The sequence below is a fragment of the Danio rerio genome, chromosome 23 (assembly GCF_049306965.1).
Source record: "Danio rerio strain Tuebingen ecotype United States chromosome 23, GRCz12tu, whole genome shotgun sequence".
NCBI lineage: Eukaryota > Metazoa > Chordata > Actinopteri > Cypriniformes > Danionidae > Danio > Danio rerio.
This window is the reverse complement of record NC_133198.1, coordinates 14,840,361-14,865,813: the sequence shown is the minus strand read 5'-3', so window position 1 is coordinate 14,865,813 and position 25,453 is coordinate 14,840,361. Positions and strand designations below refer to the sequence as shown.

General features: G+C 36.0%; 1 protein-coding gene across 2 annotated transcripts in view; it reads right to left on the bottom strand.

The window, feature by feature from the left end:
• Positions 1–25,453, bottom strand: part of samd10b (sterile alpha motif domain containing 10b) — a 214,939-nt gene that overhangs the window by 9,528 nt on the left and 179,958 nt on the right. For both annotated transcript variants that reach the window (XM_001922974.7, XM_073939560.1), the window contains one exon: positions 14,788–14,928. In XM_001922974.7, the coding sequence (XP_001923009.4) occupies positions 14,788–14,928 (141 nt within the window). The remainder of the gene's footprint in view (positions 1–14,787; positions 14,929–25,453) is intronic.

The window sequence follows — 25,453 nt, the reverse complement described above, 5'->3', positions numbered from 1 at the left end:
AATACGAATACATTATGACTATTGCAGTCGGCTGTCTACTGAAAACACTGCATGATTTTTTTATGCAATCAGATTGTAAGGATTGTAAAAAGTGCTGATTGCAATTTAGAGATGTGTTTTATTCCCCAGTCTGTGCAATCAATGACAGTCTTGTTCAATCTGGCTGGAAAGTACATATAAAAATGAATGTTAAAAAAAGATAAGAGAATGATGGAGCAAACAATTCAAGTTCCTGAACAATGGACAATCAGAGTAAACACGTTTGAGAAAGGGAACAGGTGGTGTGGTTTCTGCTACAGTGACAAAAAAAATGAAAGTCAGAATGATTGGAGAGTGTGTTAAAAGCCTAGTTCACAATACATGACTTTAAACATCAGCAGATCAATGTGCCGTTTAGACTATGTGACTTGATTTTGTCTTCACACATGAAATGAAATGTTCTGGGCGGAGTCATCAGAAAGAGTTGAACACTATTGGCTGCTTGTGTGGTGATGACACCACTGACACAAGGTATTTTAAATTTCTCTTAAAGCGTTTGGTGGAGTGTTTGAAAGCATCGTCAATCAGCTGATCTTTCAGAAAATGGATAGATTTGGCTTTAATATGCTTTGGTGTCCATGTAAATGCTGGGTAAAGTGAGTGCGTCAATGACCACTCTGGCCAATCACAAACATGATGACTACTCAGCTCATGACTTGTATTGTAAGATGTACTTTGTTAATTGACCACAGGTGGATGACAGTAAATACTGTACAAGTGTAAATGGGTGTAAAATGCTTTGAGTCATTTACAGATGTACACTCTTAATAAAATGCTGTTTTATCACACAATGCCGGGTCAAATATGGACAAACCCAATTACTGGGTTAAAACGCATCATTTCAATTTAACTCATTAATTTTCATGAATTTTCTTGTCAGCTTAGCCTCTTTATTAATCCGGGGTCGCCACATCGGAAGGAACCACCAACTTATCCAGCACGTTTTTACGCAGTGGATGCCCTTCCAGCCGCAACCCATCTCTGGGAAACATCCATACACACACTTACACAGTACGGACAATTTAGCCTACCCAATTCACCTGTACCGCATGTCTTTGGACTGTGGGGGAAACCGGAGCAGCCGGAGGAAACCCACGCACACACAGGGAGAACATGCAAACTCCACACAGAATGCCAACTGAGCCGATGTTCAAACCAGCGGTCCAGCAACCTTCTTGCTGTGAGGCGACAGCACTACCTACTGCGCCACTGTGTCGCCTCAATTTAATTGAAAAATTTTTTTTTACTAAACTTTTGGTTTGTCCCTATTTTACAACCCAGCATTTTAGAGTATACTATAGTCAAAAATGCATTTATTTTAAACGCTTTTCATCATTTATGTGGCAGCAAAAGTCTATTAATTTGCATAAGGGGCACATATGGTGAAAAATCTACTTCAAGCCGTTTGGACAGACATGTGTGTAAGTATAGTGTACAGACCTTATAACATATTGGGGTAATATAAACACACCCAGTACATTTTTTTTGTTTAACAACATAAAAACATTGGACCAATTGGAGTGGTTTTTAGATCGACCACAACTTGAAGAAGAAGTGCGGTCCCCCCGCCCACCAATATTGATTGATATTGCGCATCACCATATCCTCAGTATGTTGTTTCATGTCTGCCATTTTCAGCATCAAAGCAATGTCACTAAAGGAACACCCTTGCTCTGTTTTTTAGATGTAAGGTTCATTGGGCTCAACACAAGATCAACATTCATCACATGACCACTCCAATTAAAATTCTTTTTAGTAACTTAGTTTGTTTGTAGGTAGGTTTGCAAGCTAGTCTACTTTTCATTGCGTCTACCTTAAACTTCAGCTGTTTGTATTTCTCGTGGTCACAGAAGCTCCCTGTGATCTTAACTAGGTGCAGCTGGATAGTGCAAGCACGTTGCCTCACATGAGTGTCTCTCCATTGGAAATAAAATAATGAACTTGCCTGCAGTTTGCACACCAGAAGCGCCGCTCTGCTGTGTGCAGCGTCACACCATGTATTTAAGAATTCTAAACATAGGTTTCTATCAGGGTACATTCACCTGCGCTTCAAGTCGGCGGCTGTCTGCGGCAGCCAGCGACGATTCGGGACACTTCATATTTCAGCCGCACCACAGAGCGCCATCTGAATAGTTTTAATTTTAAATAACATGTGAATGTGCGTGTCTGATGTGCCGTGTCACGGCGATAAGCTTAAACTAATTTTAATGTGAAGCAACACACCCCTAAAACAGTGAGCTGTGAACACATCCCCAAAATAACACTTTTTAACACATTATAATAAAAAAAATCTGAATTGTGAACCTAAACTGGCACAATCAAAAGAACCATAATATTAATATTATGAAAAAAGGGGGTAAAAATGGTGTAAACTATGTGCCCTTTAAAAATACATATTATTTTATGGGATATGTTTAAAAAGCCCTTGTTATGGGTTTTTGAAAATGTCCATCCTTGCAGTGTGTAACACAGCACTAAGTTAATGGAAACATCCAGCTGAGGTTTACTGTAATTCTAAAAGAGCACCATGTTTAAAACCATTGATTCTTTAACAAAATAGTTGACTCGAAGTCAAATAAATGAATCAAATTAGGTTCGATCTTTTGTTTGAGCACGTCGATGATGATATGGTACATCACCAAATATATAGTTCCAGATCTGGTAAAATGTGAACAGGCTATCCCTTCAGACACTAGAGGAGAGCGGGGATCACATGACTGATCATGACCCGAAGATTAAGATCACTGACAGATAGAGATTTAGCTGCTGTGAACAAAGGGTTAAAGTTTATTTTCACAACAACACCATAGTATAGGCAACTTTGTGCTGTGTTTATTCCTGTCATTTTTATGATTTTTGATATAATAACCTACACTGCAACGCATGATTTGCTGGCCGTTTGCTGTTAGAGGAAAGAGCAGCAGAGACTGTTAAGTATGGGACTTGGTCAGTTACTGTTAATTCATATAGACTAGTCTCTTCTTCCTCGGATCATAACATGTAACTGTGATTAAAACTGTTACCTCGTTTTGTGTAGTTTGCAAAATAAGTGTTTAATTCCGTGTTATACTGTAAGTTGTAATCACCCTGGGTGGTGTGTAATAACTAATCTTTTATAGATCAGTGCTTGTAATGTATCTCTCAGGTTAAATCTGTATGGGCTATTCACATATTGTGTCAAAAAAAATGTTGAAAACATGACGATTGCTTCTTCCTTAAATTTCTAAACTGGTCATCCTCTGCCGTTTGTCATTGCTATGGCCACCATCAGCTGTCATACATATGCGGCACAGTCAATTTTTAAAATAGTTTAACTTTTGCCACTTAAATTAATACTGAATGTGTGTCATTGTTATTACTTGAGGTTATGGTTAAGAGTAGAGTATTACACTGGTGTTTAATTCAATTCAATTCACATTTATTTTTATAGCACTTATACAATTAGATTGTTTCAAAGCAGCTTCACATGGAAGATCATATTAAATTGAAACTGTGTAGTTCAGTTTTTTTATTTTAAGTGTTTAAATGCATTGCTTTATTGCGTTCCTACATTGGGCTCTCACATACTCTATAGCTGCTACTTCAAATATATATATATATATATATATATATATATATATATATATATATATATATATATATATATATATATATATATATATATATCGGTGGTAGGCATTTCTCTCTGTCATTGGACCAATCAGTGCAGATTAGCTTCGCGCTAAGGAGGGGTTTGGGAACAAATGAATCGCCAAACAAATCATATTGGAGTCACTGGGATGATTAGGTAAAAATAAACGCATATTATAAGACAAAGAAAGTGTTTATTGACCTTGCATGCACCTTGACCTGCTGTTGGAGACCCGCAAAACCAAAATATGACCTTTCATAACGCATAATAGGAGCTCTTTAATGTAAGTGTACAAAACAAAGTACTAACATTTTATACACAAACACAAATTATGATTAAATTCATTGCCATCTACAAATCTTTTTCCAGGACTCCAAACTGTGAGTACAGTATTGTGCTAAATTTAGTCAGTGAACTGAAGAGTGATAAGATTGTGTTTTGTATAAAAACACCAACAAACACCCTATAAAGGAACATAAAAACACACAAAGAGGAGGCTTAAACACTTCATTCATCAGGTGTCGCCACAGCGGAATGAAGCACCAACTTATACAGCATATATATGTATGAATAAGCGTATGCCCTTTCAGCTGCAATTCAGCACTGGGAAACACCCATGCACTCTCACATGTACACTCATACACTACAGCCAATGTAGTTTATTTATTCATCTATAGTGCATGTCTTTGGACAGTAGGGTAAACCCACATGAACACATGGGTGGTTTTGCAGTTATTAGCCTCATTTTCTGTTTATTTGTGAGATTTAAATACTGCATTTTATTGACATTTTAAGCACAATTTTTTAGCTAGATTAACTTGTTAGTAGGTCGTCATAACCATATCTTTTGACATACCAAAATATTTCCTAAAGATTAAAAAAAAAAAAAAAATATATATATATATATATATATATATATATATATATATATATATATATATATATATATATATATATATATATATATATATATATATATATTGCTGATTGCTGGAGAATCTGCCAGCAAAAGAACTACATATCTAGTCATGCACCATTAACACATCTGGCCTAGATCCCCATGATTGCAAACAGACACAGCTAAAGCTGTTCAGGACTAATTACAGACTATTTATACACTTCTCAAACACACACATATGGCTGAGTCTTGTTACAGCCTTGTTTGTTTGTTTACGTTATATGCTGCCTGCCTTTTGAACATCAACCTGTTTATTGACCACAATTCTGGATTGCCCGTATACATCTGTTTGCTCCCGTGTTTACCTTTGCTTGCCTTACCATTCTCTACATAATAAACCTTGCATTTGGATCCGTGCTTCCTTGTTGGCATGTCACTTCACGTTACATCCTTGATCATATTATTAAAAAACAGGTATCTGTTAATATTTTTAATTAAAAACAGTGGCGCAGTGGATAGCGCTCTCACCTCACAGCAAGAAGGTTGCTGGTTCAAGCCTCAGCTGGGTCAGTTGGTATTTCTTGTGGAGTTTTTATGTTCCCCCCGTGTTTGTATGGGTTTCCTCTGGGTGTTCTGGTTTCCCCCACACATTCAAACACATGCGGTATAGGTGAATTGGGTAAGCTAAATTGTCAGTAGTGTATGTGTGTAAATGAGAGCGTATGGGTCTTTCCCAGTGATGGGTTGAGACTGAAAGGGCATCTGCTGTGTGATAAAAAAGGGAGGATAATATGGCAATTCTTTACGCTGTGGCGACCCCTGATTAATACAGGAAATAAGCCAAAAAGAAAATGAATGAATGAACTGTAGTCTATTATTATTTATAGACTACATAATACTACTACTACTACTACTACTACTACTACTACTACTACTACTAATAATAATAATAATAATAATAATAATGATAATAATGCTATTGTAAATATTCATAATTTCTCTAATCTCTCTTGTTAAAGAGTACGTTTGAAAATCCATGAATAACAACAATAGCCAAATTAGTATTGAAAATAAAATATACATTGGCCGCTTTTGCTGCTTCACACATTTTTATTGCTCATTTTTTGTTTCAAGAATAAGGTCCAAGATGTAGAATAAAAGTTACTCGTAAAATGTTTTCTCTATTTAACAACAATACTGTAGGTCAGTTGTAAAAGATAGCATCCCTTATATTAGTTTGCATTGGCCAAAACTGATTAGCTGAAATCACGACAGCCAACAAAGGATTCCGCTTGGTCTTAAAGCCTTTTTCAATTTATTATTTTTACATCTTATAATGGGTCAGCAGTCAAAGTAGGACAAATGAGCTTATGTGTGGGGCAAACTTTGGACTTTTGTCGGCGAAGGGGGAGTCTTTCGAACCACCCGAACCCTCTTGGCTACAGACCTGCAGAGAGAACATTAAAACGTAGGAAGGGTCATACGTAAATTTTAGAAATCAGACCCCAGAACAAGCACTAATTTTGACAAAGTTCTTAATACTTGAAATGGAAAAGTTATTTATTTAGATTTTAGGTGATGTCATCAAAATTGTCTGGTTTTGTAAGGTTCACATTTGAACACATTCGTATCAGTAAGAAGCAGTCCAAAATTCAAAAGCAAAAGTGACAAATAATGGCAGAGATTTTGAATGTTTTGTAAGATTAAAAAATTGAGAAAAACGTAGATTGAGAAGCTTTAGTTTTAGCAGATGTTTGGTAGAGCCTTAGGATGCTCTCCTGATGCAAACAGGCATATGGAGGAGACAAACGGATAACGCCAGCGGATGTCTGAGGGAGTCTGTATGAGTCGCTCTTGTTTTAATGAAGCCGAGACGTGAAGTGTTTTCTACAGTACATCAACATTTAATTGCTTTGAACAAGACTTATCACTTATCAAAATATCACAAAATCCATCTTGTTTAACAGTTAATAATATTCAATTTGACGTCTTTAAAGTACTTTGATGACTTTTCCGACATCTTCATTTCCTGGTATAAAATAAAATATTAAAGCCTTTTGGGTTTAACAATTCTCCTAAATGGAGCACGAGTGAAGTGCATTACAAAGCATGTTAAAAATTCATGAAAACACCATGCATTCATTTGTATGAACCCTTTTTAGGAAAAGACATCTATGCAAGATTATTGTTTAAATACTCACGAGGAAGCGACTGACATCTTAAAGCTGATTTTAACTATGTTTCCATCCATAGATGGGAATTAGGTATGCACAAAACAGGAATATTGCATAAAACATTTGCAAAAAGCATAGTTTCTATCCAATGAGCCAATGAGAACAAAATCTTCACTTGCTGACTAACTTGACTAAACACTGATTCACTTTGATGACAGACTTTGGTTCAGTGATTTTTTTTTAAATGACCAAAACAACATTTCAAATGTTTTACAATGTGGTTGATCTGCTGATTTGTCTATTAATGCCATCCTTTTGCCTGAGGTAGCAAGACATTTGAGCTGCTCATTACAAAGAGAGGGCAAAGTCTTCAGCCGGATAGCACTCCTTCTCATACCTTCTTTCCACATTAAAGTTACTGAAAGCAAAGAAAATCAAGGTGTTCCAGGATTGGCCAACCCAGTCCCCAAACATAAACATTAATGAGCATGGGGTAAAATAAAGGAGGAGGCATTGAAGATTAATCTAAAGAATCTTGATGAACTCTGAGAGTCCTGCAAGAACGCTTTTTTTTTGCCATTCCAGATGACTTTATTAATAAGTGATTTGAGTCATTGCAGAGATGTATGGATGTATACATCTTGTACAGTCGTCCAAACTCATAAACATACACAATTTTTGGTAACTCTTTACAATAAGGTTTATTAGTTAATGTTAATTAATGCATTTACTAAGATGAACAAACAATGAACAATACATTTACTACTGTATTTGTTTATGTTAGTTAACGTTAGTTAATGAAAATACAGTAGTTCATTGTTAGTTCATGTTAACTCATGGTGCATTAAATAATGTTAACAAGCATGGACTTGAATGTTAATAATGCATTAGTAAATGTTCAATTATGATTATTAAATGCTGTACATGTGTTGTTCATAATTAGTTCATGTTAGTAAATGCATTAACTAATGAACCTTATTGTAAAGTGTTACCCAATTTTCATTCTTTTTCCTCTGCACCATGGCTTTATGTTCTATACTGTACTTTTTTGTGTTAAGTGACAAAACTTCTGTCTGAGCAAAGTCAGACCTTACTGTCCTATTTGAATAATTAGTAATCAAGGCATGATCACATTTTATTTAGGTAAAATAATCGTAATCTAGGGGCCTTTGCCTTTCATATAAGTCACTTCTGATACCAAATTATCAACTAGAGGTAAAGTTACTATTTGTTGTTCCTAAAACTTAGATAGATGACAAGACTTTTATTAGGTAGTGTCCATGTTTTTATGCAATATTTCAAAAATGTGCATTAAAAAAGGTGAATGGAAACCTTCTAAATGGAAGCTGCTCTGTAAAAAAATATTCAGAAACAGTTCAGATGCAAAAAACTCTAAGAACCATCTGTATTTGTCTTCTACAATGAGCATTTTTCTCAGCCTCTTATGTTTACGTTCAGTTATTTTATGTTAAAAGCGATAACAATTCTTTGCTACAAATTTGAAATTACTGAATCAAGAGGAGCCTGAGAAAAATGCTAATATTTTAAGAAAACTTCAGATGCACGGCAATTGCATCTGTTAAATAACAGTTTGCATATTTAGTTTTTCATAAGTGTTTTTCAGTAATTTATGGTTGTGCATTGCAAATGGGACCTTGATCTCTGCTTGGTTGACTTTTGATGTTAAAAAATAAACTCTGTAGTTTAACAAAATGACTTTTAATAGTTTGTAACAATATAATATACAAGAAATAACATTTAATTAAATGTTCAGACCGACTCAGACAATATATCACTTGAAACTATTAAAATGTTAACAAAAGTCACTTTTCCGAACTTTTCAAGGTTAAAAGTTGTTGGAATGAAGATCAAGGTCCCATAATTAAATTCATAAAAAAATGGGGGGAAACATAGAAATAAAAACATGAATCACAACATATGGAAAACCGCTAATTTAAGGATTTTTCTTTTTAAAGTATAGTACTAAAAAGAATGCAAAAAAGGATTGCCATGCCACTGCCCGGTTTTATTAACGGAAAAAAGAAATTGGGGAATTGTTTGCAACAATAAAGCAGTGGATTTTTCAGTTTTGTTGGTATGAGATGTTTAAAGACTATTACAGTTGGGTGGTAATTTGGAGAAGAGGTAATAAGGTTGGGTGTTTCAATATAAACAGCAATTATAGTATTGGGAGACTCTGCTTTGCTCTCAGCTAAATTGCTTCGGTGAAGAAGAAGGCAGGAGGATTCAGCTAGGGATGAAGAGGGCAGAATTACTTAGCCTGACTTGAAACCAAAAGAACAAAGCAATTTAGAAGAGTACAGAGGCAACATTTCACAGGATAAATACCAGATAGCAATTGGACTGAAAGGTCAATTTACTCCCCCGAATCACTCATGTGAATGTTATGAGCTTTAATAGAGAGCGGTAAAAGAGCACAAGTCCAATCCAGAAGTACTCTGATGAGATTCAAGCCGAACGTTAATAGACAATGTCAAATTGTTTGACAGGGGACAGAAAGCTATTACCCTTACTGATATAGATCATACCACAGTACATTGATATATAGGCTACTTTGTGCTTTAATGAATGATACTTTATTTGTCGGTGCACTGTTCTGTTTCTGTTTAAGACATAAAAAGAGATGAGGCGATTTGGGAAAATGGTGCTTAGTTGTGGTCAGCAGAGCTGCCCTGCAGTTGAATCCCATTATTTAAAGGGGACCTATTATACCCCTTTTTATAACATGTAAAATAAGTATCTGATGTCTCCAGAGTATGTTTAGTTTCAACTCACAATACTGCACAAATACTTCACCCTTTTAGGTTTCGATTAAAATTGTGTCATTTTGGGAATTGTCGCTTTTAAATTCAAATGAAATTGTGCACTTTTCAAGAGAAAGCAGAGCTACACATGCCTATGTGTCAGCATATCAACAAATTCAGAACAGGACTAACGTTGAAAAACTGAAAATGTCAAAAGAAGTGGCTATGAGGTATGCGTAGGACTGTTTTTATGGTCCCACTCAGCACACTCCCGCCAGGTTTTATTTCACACCCAACCGCTCCTGCTTTATATTCAGTCTTTGTTCACTCGCAGCCCACTTATGGTCCATTTCCACTGAGTGGTCTGATACGGTGCGGTACGGTATGGTTCGGTACGCTTTTATGGTTATTTCCACTGTCGAAGGGTACCTAAAAGCGAACCGTACCACACTATTTTTTGGTCCCCTTTTGCAAACAGTATCAAGAAAGCCTAACATCTGTTCACAAACCAATTATTTCTGAACTGAACTGTGAGTGCATAAAATATTTCAAAAGAAAAGTTCTACCTGAAACAGGGCTGATCACATTAGGCCCTAATCTGACAGCATTCATTTTCGAACCCAACTACACCATAAATGAATAAACCTGTAGCCCTATAGTCAGTAAAGTCAAAAAGCTGTCCTGCTGCCTGATTTGCCAACTACATCACTTTCATTTATGTTTTTTTATTTTTTTATTGGCTGCATAGGGGAATGTGGGTTTGGCTTGCAGTTGTGACAAAATTGTAAAATTAAAGAAATCTTTCCTAATACCAAACATGACCCCTGGCTGAGTCACTTGTCAAAGTTTTGACTACAATCCTATTGGATCTTAGGGTGTACTCACGCTAGGTTATCAGAACTGGGCCCAGGCACAGAGTGGTCACTCACAAGTGTGAGTGCTCCAAATTGGGCCCAGGCATGGTTCAGTTGGCCGACCCTGACCTGGTTAGAATAGGTGTGCCAGAGCATGATTCAGTTGGGCTTTGGTGCAGTACGCTTTTAGCGTGAGTGCAAATCGTGTCTGAGCATGAAACTGAGGACATGACATCACTTTTAAGGAACTATTTCGAACTAATTTATTAATCATTCTTACTTTCAATGAACAAGAAATTTCATAGTTTATTAAAGATACAAACACCTAACTGGACAGCTCGTTCTGCTGCTTGACATTGCAAACTGATATTTTCTTTTTGTGTTATTCTGCTTTATATGTATAGTCATGAACACACTTGTCTGTAAAGCAATCGTTTAATTATTTATAGCCCTTTATTATTCTTATAGTCATTTCTCTCATAGGCAACTGAATTGGAAGTTATAAGCCCCTTTCACACATACAGACCTGTGTTGTATGTGTGAACAGGTCCTTTTTGAAAATACCGGTAAATTTGTTCTGGCTATTTTCCGGAAAGAGAAGTTGTAACATTACCGGCAATTTGCCGGAATGCTGCGCTGTGTGAATGCAGAAGGAAGATTGCCGTAATAAGCGCGTGCACGTCTAGAACGTGCTGACATAAGACGTTTGCTTTAGCCAATCACAACAGTCAGACGCATTTACGTCCGCGCAGTTTATGGGAATAAAAGCCTTTGAATATTTTTCCAGACACATTTGGCTGCTAGAAGTTAGTCAGATCACGTTTATATGTTCTTCTTAATGCCAACTGTGTAAATAATCATCAAAGAGATGCTTATGATAAGCCATTGTTTGTTTACCTTTAAGCTTTGCGTGTGCCTGTGAAACAGCCTGTGAGCGCCTGCACACGCACATATTATGAACATCTTGACATGCGAAAGTGATCCAGCGAAAGTTGTTCACAATATTGATCATCCACAGAGTTTGCAATTTAGTCAAATATTTACAAATACAAGTGCAGCCGTTTAAAGCTCATTTGTAGTGAATGATGTCAGAATTTACCGGTATTTTGGAATGGATGTGTGAACGTCTTCGCCTGTGTGAACAGCGCTTTTTTGAATATACCGGTAAAGTCGTTCCGGAAAATTTCCAGATATTTACCGGTATCACTGTGTGAAAGGGGCTATAATGGCCCATTTCCACTGAGTGGTACGGTTTGGTATAGTATGATTTGGTACGGGTCACCTTTATCAGGCTTGTTTCTCGACTGCCTAAAGGTACCAATAGTACCCTTTTGGTGAGCGTGGTGTACAACACAAAGTTTCAGTCGACGTTATTCTCACTCTAGAAAATGTCAAAGTTAAGCTGTAGGGGTTGTTCACATATCATATGAGAATCACTTCTCACAAAACAGATGCTTTATAAACATAACTGCTTGTGAATAATTGTTCATTACTAATCTTTTATGAACATGATTTGATTATAACTGCGGGTCATAGCCTACTGTAACATCTGCAATTATATAAATAAATAAATAAATAAACAAATAAATAAATAAATAAATAAACAAACAAATAAATGCAACATATATGAACACACAGACGCTTACAATCTATGATGTCACCAATTACAGTTAAAAAAAAAAAAAAAAAAACTCCACACAGCATACATTTTGTCCTTATTTGGGTACAAAAACAACACACAACATATAGCCCAGTAAGTGCAAGCCTCTCATCTGTGTCTTCACCAGCACATGTAACCTCTTAGTCTAAAAGGGGATGAAAATATTTAAACATGGCAGTTTGTTCATCTTTTAGTTTGCTGAATCATTTACTCCTTTTTGAGCCTCACACTCGCGTTTGTCAGTTTCTGAAGGGATCAGATGTGAAAAGCACTTATGTTATTTTAAATATATGGAGAAAGCAAAACCACTTTTAGATGGCTTTGTAAAGAACAACAGGACACGGCAGATTCTTCTCTTGTTCTTGGCTTTGTGGCTATTCATCATAAAGTCAATAGATTTAAAGTGATCTTGAAGACATCTGACCCAAAGACTGGGGCTGCGTCCGAAACCGCCTACTACTAAGTAGGTACTATGTGTAAGGTACTACGCCTAAGTAGTAAGTCATTTGGGTACTTCTCGCATACTGATTTTCGAATTCTATGAATTCGGACATACTACTCGGCTCGCATAAAGATTTTAGCGTACTGTACAGTACCTAACAGTTTCATTCTGTGCTGTTTCATTTTCCATGGTGGTGTTGATAAAGGAACTCTTTAGAATGTAATACAAATCTGTCAGTTGTTGCCTTGATAACGCAAGTGTATTTTGAAAAACAGTATGGACAACGACCATGATGCTTTTTAAAACACTACAATTGGGCTAAGGAAAGGGCATGAGTGGGTCAATTGGTGCTTTTTAAAACACTATTAGTAGGGTTTAGGAAAGGGGGAGGGTGGGTCAGTCAGTTGACAGTGGCCTCTGGTGGATTTATTTGAGAACAGAAGGCGCGAATAGCACTTGCGAGAGAAATTTGAGGTCTGAAAAAGTGTACACAGTAGCAGAAAACAAAAACTGCACAAAAAAAAAAAAGAAAAAAAAAAACCTTGCTCCTGGGGCATATTTCGCTCTCTGCAGAAATGTATATAGGGGTACGTAACCATAATGAGCTTGGGATGAAAAACACTGTATTGAAATTTGTACTGAATATATTGTACTGTCAAATCATCATACAATAATGTTGATGTACTGTAAGGCTATGGTATTAATGCTGTATTGAACTTTACTAAACTGAACATTTTGCTTGTTTATTTGTATATCACTACATACAATATAGACAGTTTCAAAGCAGCTGTACTGAAATAAACGAGAAAAACATTAGTTTCAAAGTTCAATGAAGCATTAATACAAGAGCCTTACATCAACATTAACAAGAATGCAGATCAAGATGACGTTCTATTGTCAGACTGGCTGTCTCATTTTTCACCCAATTAATATTTTATATTCTCATTCACACCATCTGAATCAAATATGACAGGCAGCTATGGATGGCCTCTGAGTAGATGTCCACTGAAAAACCCTGCCGGCTGAGAGACGCATCTAAGAATAACCCCAGATAAAGCTGCGTCCTCCAGCCAAACAGCCCAGAAAGCAGACGTAACTCGCTCTGACAGGTGACGTCCACTATCAGAAACAAACTAATCAGCACTGACGGCACTTTCATTTGACCGTCCTCTTCTCTCCAACACCCTTCACCTGTTGGAGCCCTCACCCGAGTCCTTCGCTTGAACCTTAGGTGAGCGTTTTTTTTCTCCACTGGGTGGCTCAATTAGATTCTCTTATCATAGCACGGAAGCCAGGACTTGGTGAACTGTTAAATTAAATTTGCCCCTAAGCTGTAGTAGAATTCCCTGACACAGCGTTTAAGTGGTCTCTAATTCCCTCGGCTTGTTAATGTGGGCTGCGCTGGGGTTTGACACTTGCTGAGACGGGTGTTCTGAGGACGCATCTCTCTGCTCAGGCAACACCTGAGATTCTGGGATGTCCTTTGAAACTTTAAAAGATGTATTCCAAAAAGACTTTTATCCCACAAGATTCAACCTAACCTGAGGAATAAAATATGGAAATATGCTATTTAATTATTATTATTATTATTATTATTATTATTATTATTAAATCAACATCATGATTGTCATCATCATCATTATTATTATTATTATTATAATCAACATCATCATCACCATCATCATCATCATTATTATCATTATTATTATTATTATCATTATTCATTAATTTTCTTTTTCGGCTTATTCTCTTTATTAATCAGGGTTTGCCACAGTGGAATGAACCGCCAACTTATCCAGCATATGTTTTATACAGCGGATGGCCTTCCAGCTGCAACCCAACACTGGGAACACCCATACACACTCATTCACACACATCCACTATGGCCATTTCAGCTTATTCAATTGACCTAGAGTGCCTGTCTTTGGACTGTTCGCGTGGGTTTCCTTCAGGTGCTCTGGTTTCCCCCAAACCAGAGCATCCGGAGGAAACCAACGTGAACACGGGGAGAACATGCACACTCCACATAGAAATGCCAACTGACCCAGCCAGGACCTGAACCAGTGACCTTTTTACTGTAAGGCGATCGTGCTATCCACAGTGACGCCCAGATGTATTTATGTATATTATTTAGTGAAATTAATTTTTTTTTTTTTTTTTTTGAAAGAGAGGAGAGAGTATGCCCACTTACCCATGTGGAGCACACTCAGCACTGCACAATGTTTTCAACAAGTATGGAGTACATAAAAGAAGATGTCTGGTAGATATGATAGAAAGGCACCATTTATAAATGAAAAGAATGACTATTATAGTTGTTGTCTCACCTCTGCTGAGCAGCTGTAGGTTGCGAACCTCCTCTCTGACCTGCAGCTGTAGGACCTGCTGCAGAACCTCCTGTCTCAGTGTCTCCTGGATGATCCCCATCCTTGCTAGTTTCTCTCCATTCAACCGCAGCAGCGCTCGACCTGCCAAAAGAGAAACCATGGGTCAAAAAGTCAGTGCCAGCTTCCCAAAGTATAGCAGGATGGGACAGAAAGGATTACATCTGGAGAATATTTGATCAGTAGCTTGAAATTGATTTACATTTGTTTAAATCCTTTCTGAATCCATCAAATAAATGTCACAAGTCTTGCCAACAGAACAAGCCGACCCAACAAAAGTTATTTCAAAGTCCTGCAGCTTCTTGAATATGATTTCAGAGACAGTATAGAATTTTACATCCTTACAGGCTAGACAGCTTTAGTTTTGCTACTTCTACAGGTTTGCTTAGCATTCACACTTTTAAGACTGAAAAACTAAAACATGGCAACAATGTGAAAAGAATGCAACAAAGAGCAAACTTTCTGACATATTTAGGCAATCTTTTAATTTCCAAACATAATAGACTGTAGGATAGGATAACCCTGCAGGCACAGGATGTCAACATGACGTCTTATTGACGTTGTACCCTAACATAATCCAACGTCGAGGGGAGTTGGATTTTCTTTGGAAATGAAAAGCGGTTTTACGCCAAAACCCAATCTAAAATCAACCTAAGATCAACCAGATATCCACTTCTAATCATGTTACATTTTGACATTTTGTGGACGTTACTATTACAGTATGACATGTATCAGACGTTGTATTTTGGTTACTTTCCAACTCAAACTAAAATCAACCAAATAGCAATGTATTTTGATGTCGTTATTGGCCATCAAAATAACATTGTCCTTAGACGCTGACTGGACGATAAATTTTGGTCACCTGACGTCATGACCTAAATTTAACATAATATTAACGTCTTATGGTCTTGTGTGCCTTGTGTGTATATATATATTAAGGGTGTAACGATATTTAAACTGAACCGGAAAATCGTGATACACCAACCAGAATACGTATCGCAAAACTCTCGTGACATACCGCGGTACTCTCATGCCCCTTGCTGCCCATTGTTGAGGTTGACGTCACTTGTCTCTAACTAATTGAACCAATTTAAACATCTTTATTATCACATTTGATTAAATTTTAGTAATGATGAGGTTTTGTTCTAAATATTATATTCTAAAGTTAATATTTTAGTGCACGTCATGTCATGTGACTTGAGTGAGCATCACACTGGTTACTACTGTACGCAGGATATCTGCTTCACATAGTACTGAGATTGCAGATCCCCCAGACACATTTAAGTCACCTGTGTGGGAAAATTTTGGTTTTCCAGTGGAGTACAGGAATGGAATTCGTGTCGTAGACAAAGCGCATGCCTATCTGTCTTAACTGTTAAACGAAACTTACTTATGAAAAACATTTAAAAAGTGTGGTAATTTCACAATGTGAGGGTTTAAGCAACAGAACTGCCAACAAAAGTGAGTTAATGTACAAAAGTGAAACCAAAATAATGCCAAAATATACAAAAAAGAGAGAAATATTTATACTAATAAAAATAGTATAATAAAGTAGCAAATTCAAACAAAAATTTGTTAAATTCGAGCAAGGGGGCAATAGTGAAGCCAAACAAAAGAAAGAAATATAACAAAACAATTCTAACTCATAAATAACCCCTCTTACCTTGCTAAATCTGATGAAAAGAAAAAAAGGCACCACGCGCCGCATTCTTCCCTATACTGAATAAAATAAAGATGACATTCACCTCTTACCTGATGTCTTTAACAATACATTTTCTATGTGTTTGCAAAATAGAAATTGTATGACATTTTCCCTATCCACCTTACACTGAGAAAAGAATGAACTTGAGGAGATATAGCTCAGTATTGTCGGAAAGGAGCGGAGCCAAAAAGTAACATACAAATCAATTGAAATAAAAATGTACAAACCTCACAAAATTTCCTAAAGTGGGCAAAAGTAATGCAAAAATTTTTTGCCCAAACGAAAGTGAAGCAAAAATAACAAAAATCATAATCATGTCAGAAAAATACACCAAAAACGAGATCAAAGGAAAAAGCGCTCTCTCCCGCTCTTCCTGACATGCTTTTCATATTCCCGCGCTACGTCGCCAAATGATGATAGATCGATCTCCTGACCAATCAGCTATCATGAAGGCGGACAAACAGAAATGACAGGCATCAGCTGTCGTGAAGGCGGACCTACATAAATGACCGGCACAGAGGGAGCGGGAGAGAGAGAGAAAGATCGGGAGGCAAACATACAGCCGGCTACAACCCTAACATTAGTTTCAGACACATCTGGAATGTATTTTACTGGTGAATATGTCATGTAAAAACACTTTACAAACACATTATATGTATATTTTTTCATTAATTTAAACGGAAACCTATCTATCTAAATGAAACCATAGATACTCAAAAATGAGCGTCTGTGTCTGCACAGAGATCAAGCCTCTCACCTGAGAATGTGGATATTATGGTGTTTTTGAAGAAGATCTTTCACTAGTCTACACTGCAGTTATTTATTTCATTTTAGTTTACTTAGTTAAGATGGCTGCACTAAAGACAACAGTTTTTTTCTGTCTAGTCTATATAGGAGGTATTTATTTAATTTTAGTTGTTTACTCGGGTATATCCTGACTGTCCTAAAAACGTGATGATAAAGTTAATAAAGAAAAAGTTTAGATGTTCTTGTATTAAGTGGATCTATTGTTCCTTAGCATTGCTGTTAACATGACGTCAACCCTAACCCCAGAGCAAACAGAAACCGAACCGTACCGAACCGAACCGTGGCTCCAAAACCGTGAACCGAACCGTGGCTTCAAAACCGTGAACCGAACCGTGCCTTTGGTGCATCGTTACACCCCTAATATATATATCTATATATATATATATACACACACACACACACACACACACACACACACACACACACACACACACACACACACACACACACACACACACACACACACACAAATACAACACAATATAAGTGTTAAAGTGTTACAGTTAACAGTGTTAAGGTTAAAGTAGAAACATTTACATGTACATTGAAACTTTGCAAGCAGAAAGCAGGTGACATGATCAGCCAAAACTCATCTCAAACAGCTTTTCCATTAGCAGAACTTACTAATATGGCCAAGGCGCTTATTGGATTGCTGTTCAAGTATTGCAGTCAAAATAAATAAATAAATAAACAAATAAATAAATAAATTCAGTGCAATACTCTTTTAAATGTATTTACTTAATTAAGTAAAAACACATTTAAAAGAGTATTGCACTGAGTTCTGCACTTTGCGTTTCCAAGTTTCATTCAAATTATTTCGGCCTTCAGAATCATCATTGGTCCACTATTTAAGATTGACAGCTGCTCTGCCCATCAGAGGAAGGGGAGTTGACGTCAATCCAATGTGACTCGGGACAATTTTGATTCATAATCTTTTTATTTTTTGATACACAGCCACATTAATTTCTTATTGTTTCTTATTCTTATTATTAGTTTTGAATTTCTTCATTATTTTTGGTTTTACTTTTTTTCTATCCATGGCCTCATATTGATCCTATAGTGTTTAGTGTCAGGCACACAACTAATAAAGACCATCATGTAAACATGCATTGATAATAACATTTTTTTTTATAAACATTAGATGCAACATTAAACTTTAATGTTCTTAACTAATAAGGAATAAAACCAAAAAGAACCATAGTAATGCCAAATAAAAAACAAAAAGTGATGCGCCATGAAGGGAATTCTTGGAAAGTCAATTGATGGTTATATAGTAAAGTGACTTACTGTTACCCAGCAACAGATTTTTACTGTAACAACTTGACTGATTTTACGCTTATATATTAATATACAGTGGAACTGAGAGTTTAGAAGATCACATCCCGTCACTGTCAGCGTCCTGTCCTTCAATAAAACTTCACAAAGCCGGATAAATTTATTGTCATTCAACCCGAATGTGCTTGCTCTAATTAGACGCATAAATCATCTCGTTCTCTCATACAATATAATCATCCATCCTCATTCTCACCTGGCAAACACACAGACAGTCCCTCGCAAGAACACCGAGCAGCCCAGTTTGCATAACCAAAGTCTATTTCGGGCCACATTAATGACTGTCTTCAATTTCCGCACATATTGCTTTGTGTAATGATAACTAATGAAATCTGGTTACGTCAGGCCTATTGCATGACCTTGAATGAGCTTATTGATTTGCGTGGTGTTGTCCAGGAACACAGGCCGGCGTAAATGAAACATAATGGCCTCAATAACGGCTGGCTGTGGCTCTGTTTGTCTGGTGATGTAGTGCAATTGGAGAGATGAGAGCTGTGTGGTTTGGGGCTGTTCAGGGATTGGATACAGGGATGATTACAGTTTTACAGATCATTTACAGAACTTGACTAGATGCCTCTTGAGGGAAACCTCTACCTGGTGTTTAATTACTTTCTCATAAGTGGGATTCACTTGCCGAAACTTTTATAGCTCAGATGTGGTGAACAAAGGATTGCTCATTTTGAGTTAGAACTTTAAAGGCAACTAGAAAAAAAGTGATGGAAAGTTTTCTTTTTTTATTGATATGGTCCAATTAACCCTTCTGTACTGTTGGGGATGTTGTCATCCACTCTAGGGAGATTTTGAGTCTTAATGTGGCCATAACTTTATCTGTGTTGCAGCTAGCAGAATGATTTTTTGTGACAAATTGTATTTTGACACATATTTTGATAAAATGCTATGAAATTTTTAAACTCAACAGTACACTGTGAGCAAATTTACTACCCTTTTGTTATGTTTGAAATGTAAAAATGTAAAAAAGCTGTAAAAATGCATCAGATAAATATTTTTAATTTTTTACTTCTATACAGCTTAAAGTGACATTTAAAGGCTTAACTAGGTTAATTGGGTTAACTAGGCAGGATAATTAGGCAAGTTATTCTATAAAAATGATTTGTTCTGTACACTATCGAAAAAAAAATAGCTTAAAGGAGCTAATAATTTTATCCTTAAAAGGGTGTTTAAAAATTGATAACTGCTTTTATTGTAGCCGAAATAAAACAAATAAAAAAATATATTATCAGAAATACTGTAAAAATTTCCCTGCTTTGTTAAACATCACTTAGAAAATTTTTTAAAAACAAAAAGAAAAAAATCAAAGGGGGGCTAATAATTCTGACTTCAACTGTATATCTATAGAAAGCTTGAAGTGTCTACTTTTACATGCAGTGAGTGCATGTTGAAAACAAATATTGTTTGATAAAGTAATCAGTTTGAAACCAATGCTATTGCTAGTTAGAATTATTGCTACCATGCCCACGAGGCTTTGTTATTACAATCGTCTGCCAGAGACGCATGCAACATGTAGACTGTCAAAAAAAAACACGTCATTAAAATGAACTAAAACTCAGCAAATACTCAACAAAGAGACACACGAGATATATCTATAGAAAGCTTGATACTGTATGTCTAGTTTTGCATTAACCAATTCAAGTAAAAAAAAAAAAATCTCTTTTCATGTAATCCGTATAAAAGTAAAGACTGGTATAGATTATCCTGCATTGCCTTATTACAACGTGATCCCGCCCAGAGTGAGCATGCTTGTTTATATGGAAATAAACTTAGGTGAGCCAGGTAATAATGTACACGCTCCCTGAGACATGGCATAAAATGACAAGCTTTATTATTACTTTCGTTTGAATGATGGCACGCTACCCGAGTGAAGAAGCTGAACAGCGATGAAGAATTACTTTGTCCTCAAAGGAAGAGCGCGACTCTGAAGACGAACGCATACATTTTGAAGCGTGTCTAGACTTAGCGGAGGATAGAATCCCTGTCGAGTAAATTTTTTTATTCTTACCTTGATTTATATGAAATATGTTCAATATATTGTTTTCTATGAGCAAGTAATCAAGATGATTTTCACATCATTTTGAAGCAAAAATACTAGGCTACTAGATCCAGTTCTCAAAAGTCTTGTGAACAAATGTTCTCTATGTGTTTCATGGCCTTGTTTTAGTGACTTCAATTTTTTTTTTTTTTTCACTAACCACGCATAAACGTTTCTTTCTCAAAAACACAAATACATACAAACATTCTGCTTAGATATTTTTGTAGCCCAGTTTGTGCTGTTTACAGTATTATCACACTTTAGCGATTAATATGATTTTAAGATACTGAAAACAACACAAATGTCAGCGCATGTCAAAACTTCTCCTTGGCCCAAAAACACACATAAACCTCTGGGGGTTAACAGATTTATGCAAAAAAAAAAAAAAAAAAAAAAAAAAAAAAAAAAAAATATATATATATATATATATATATATATATATATATATATATATATATATATATATATATATATATATAATAATAATAATAATAATAATAATAATTATAATAATAATAATAATAATAATAATAAATATATATATATATAAAAATATATATATATATATATATATAAATAAAAAAAAATATATATATATTTATTTATTTGACATGGACATCACAATTACACTGGACAACCAAATGCATTTGTTTAAGTGTTTTAGCAAACTTGCTAATTTTCAACACCTGTCCACAGGAGGCTTATTATTGACAAAATAGAAATATAATAAAACATACACAACATTACAATTCTTTACATACAATTTTCTGCAGGCAAAAGCAAAGGCGATATGATCCAACTAACTAACAGTAGAGTATTTGTGCAAACACTGCTGTTTTGTTTTTAACCACTTTTTAAGAGCACTACTAAAAATATTTAGATTACTTTCTGATTTTAAGCTAACCGGTAACTCATTCCACAGTTTGGCTCCCTTTACAGAGAAGACAGATTGACCAAACAAGGTCTTACACTTTGGCACTAGACAGTCACCGTTAGCAGTTGCCCATATATATATATATATATATATATATATATATATATATATATATATATATATATATATATATATATATATATATATTTATTTATTTATTTATTTTTTTTTTTTTTTACAGCGGTTTAATGTAGTGGATGTTTTTATCTTAAACATAACAAAAGGGTAGTAAATTCGAACGGAGCACAATTAAGGGTTAAGATGAGATATTTGTTGATCTCTTTGTCAATTCTTTAAAGCAGAGTTTTGGGCGAATATACTGAAAATTACTTAATAGAGATCTGAAAAAAAAAGTCTCCCTTTAAAATTTCCTAAATAAAAATTAAAGGTAAAAAGCAATATATTAGTTGGTTTATTTAAAAAAGGGTAAACCCATTGTAAATTGAAACTGTTAGGTTGACAAGATATTTGCAAATTATGCAAATTCAAGCAAAAGTACTAATATCAGAGACTATAGAATACACGAGACATCTCAATCGTATAATTTTAAATAGGGAAAAGTGTAACAGTTGATATGGCAAATGAAGCCCCGTCCTAGTACAGGAGCCAATCATCCATCGATATAGACTGACATTTCTCCATTGCAAAAGCTCAGACCAAACATGTGCTTTTACAACAGTTTTTTTTTTTTTTTTGTGGTCAGCAAACACACTGGAATCTCAGCAAGTTGCTTCACAGAAATAAGGAATAAGTCCACATAAAGCTTAAAATTTGTACTTTTAAATGAACCAACTATGTGGGAAAACAAAAATTTAATGTTTTTGTAATCTGTATGTAGAGCCCTACTAATATAGGATCTGTTGATATGAAGCAGTTTTTGTTTTTCTTTTATTTTTCAACAAACTATTTTAAGAACTTTCTGCTAAATTACAAATGTGTTTAAATTCTGATATCATAGTTATGAACAATATTATCTAATAAATAAATAAATATGTTTTATGTGTCGAGTTTAATGACCTCTAGAGGTTAGGGGGCGGAGCTTGGAAGACGGTAAGGAAGTGAAACCAAGAGCAGAGAGTCAGATGCGTTTGATTTAGAGTTTTTGTTTTAATAGTTTGCCTTGAAATAGTTACACAAAAGAAAATTCATGTGTTAGTTCTGAGTTTACAAAGACTGTTAACCCACATCCTTGGTGCATTTGAGGATCGCTGGACAATCTGTGTGGTTAATTGTTCAGAGAGAGAGAGAGAGTGAACGTCAGACCTGCGGACTGAAAGATCGATTGGAGAGAGACTGAGGCTTTGCTAATCGGGCCTGTTTGTTTCGTGTTCGGAGGATTTACAACTGCGGTGATGCAATTCGGGATCGCGGATGGACGTCAGAGACGTTTGGAGTGTGTCTGGTTCTGTGAATGGGTACTGTGATTGTGACCTTCATTATTTGTACGGATTCTGTGAGTACTGAAAAGTGTTTTTTTCCAACGTGAGCTCCAACATTGCGCGCCAACGTAAGACTTAAATCCCAGCTGGGTAACATTTTATTTTGGGTTTTATTTGATGCTATAATGTTGCTCAAATGTGTGTTTGCTTTGTATGTCTGATTAAGTGAAGCTGTGTTGTCACTGAAAGTGAAATGAGTCTTACAGCTTTAAAGTGATTTAAAACACAACGAAAGAAAAATAACACAATAGCCTCACAACATTTAATAAATGTAAAAAGTTTATTATATGCCTTGCATTTGTGATTTTCTTTTACAGAAATGGTGAAAATTAATGGTTAAATAAACCAGTGTGTAAAGTAACTTGTAAATGAGAAAGTTAAATTATATTATGCAATAGAAAAAGAAAACAAATAGTCACTTCTACTCTGAATAACACTACATATATATCTGAGGCCCGGTATTATTAAGTGTTTGTTATTACCATTTGATGAACAGACATTGATAATTTTAAAGTTATAGGGATGTGCCTCTCACCTTGAATTTTATTTGAATTTCCCTAGACATATTACTTTTTCTGAGCTAGTTAAGGGGAGAGGGCTACATTTGTGGGGGCTCGTCCGGGATTAATCAGATTACTCAGATTGTTAATTCAGAAAGAAATTTAGAAGTGATTTATTTGCGTGTATACTTATTCTGGGGTTTATTTTGAATATATATTTTTCTCTTTCATTCAGTTTTTTTTACAAACACATTTTACATTCTTTTTTTTTGTAAGTTAAAAAAAATGGAGGTTAGTGAGATTATTGCTTGGTGCAGAGACAAAGATGTGGGTCTTGACAAAGTTATTATTCTTAGCAATGTGCCTACAGACTGTGAGGACAGAGTGATCTATAATGTACTAGATACTGCTCTGGGAGTTGGTAAATGCAAAGTGCTTGGTTGTCGCTTAGATAAAAATAAGGAATTTCAATTTGTTTTGATTGAATTTGATGATGACATATCCAAGACATTTATCCCTGCAGAGATTGGAGGACCTGAAGTAGGTCTCTGGTACACACAGGTTGTGTGTGTTGCAGCTGAAGCTCCTAAAAAGAGCAAGGAAGATGAATTTCAGACTAAGTTGAATTTGTTCCTTCAAAACGAAGGAAAATCATTAGCTGACATTTCAAGTTTGGCATCTCCTGCTCCTGACCTCAACACTAAGCTGGTCAAGGCCATAAACTCCCTTGTTCAAACATGTCATGTGGCTTCATCTGAGGAGAGAGGGATATATAGAAAGCTGCGCCCTTTTTCAGGGTTTATACCAACTCCTCTTGGGGAAGATGAGTTTGAGATTTGGGTGGAGCAGACTACACACATTTTGGAAGAGTGGCAGTGCTCTGATAATGTTAAGAAGCAGAAACTAGTAGAGTGCCTCAGAGGTCCTGCAGCAGATATTGTAAGATTTGAAAAGACTGGCAACTCAGCTGCTACTTATAGTGACTATCTTAGTGTACTAGAGTCAGCATTTGGCAGTACTGAGGATGCTGCAGATTTAATGCTTAAATTTCGAAGCACATACCAAAATGAAGGAGAGAAGCTGTCAGCCTACATATTGAGGTTGGACAGGCTGCTCCATAGCATGCTGCGGAAAAAAGGAATTGAGTATTCTGCTCTTAATCATCTTAGAATGCAGCAAATAGTCAGAGGTGCCCTGGCAGGTGACATGGTGGCTATGCGTTTGAGGATGACCCACAAGCTTTGTGATCCACCTTCTTTCAACGAGTTAATGAAGGAGGTTAGAGAAGAGGAAAATATGGTCAGCAATAGGCGCACCTTACCATCTAATGTTGCCATGTCTGTAGTGCCCACTACCAAGAAGGATTCGTCTGCTAACACTGGTACTGTAGACTCAGAAGTAGAAAAGTTAAAGAAGGAGATTAGGGGGCTGAAAAATGAGGTGTCTCAGTTGTCAGCTGCAGCCAAAGAACCTGTAGCCCATGATCGTCCAGCCATGCACAGTCTGGCTGCTGTTGCTGACTGTAAAACTCCAACACGTACAGTAACCAAAGCCAACATATTTTGCTACAGATGCGGGGAAGATGGGCATCTTAAGCGGGACTGTAAAAACGATGAAAATCTCAGGAAAGTAAACCAGCGACTCATCAGAATGAGACAATCTTCGGGAAACTTCTCCGGGGCTCAGTAAAGGAACGGCCTGAAGCTCCGGGAAAGACACGTTCCACAAAGTGCAAAAGAGTCCAAGCTGAGCCAGCAGTTCTTCCGAGCGGGTTAGTAGGACCCAGTTCTGTCCTTCCTGTTCAAGTGGAAGGAATCTATGCAAAGGCTTTGTTAGATAGTGGATCGC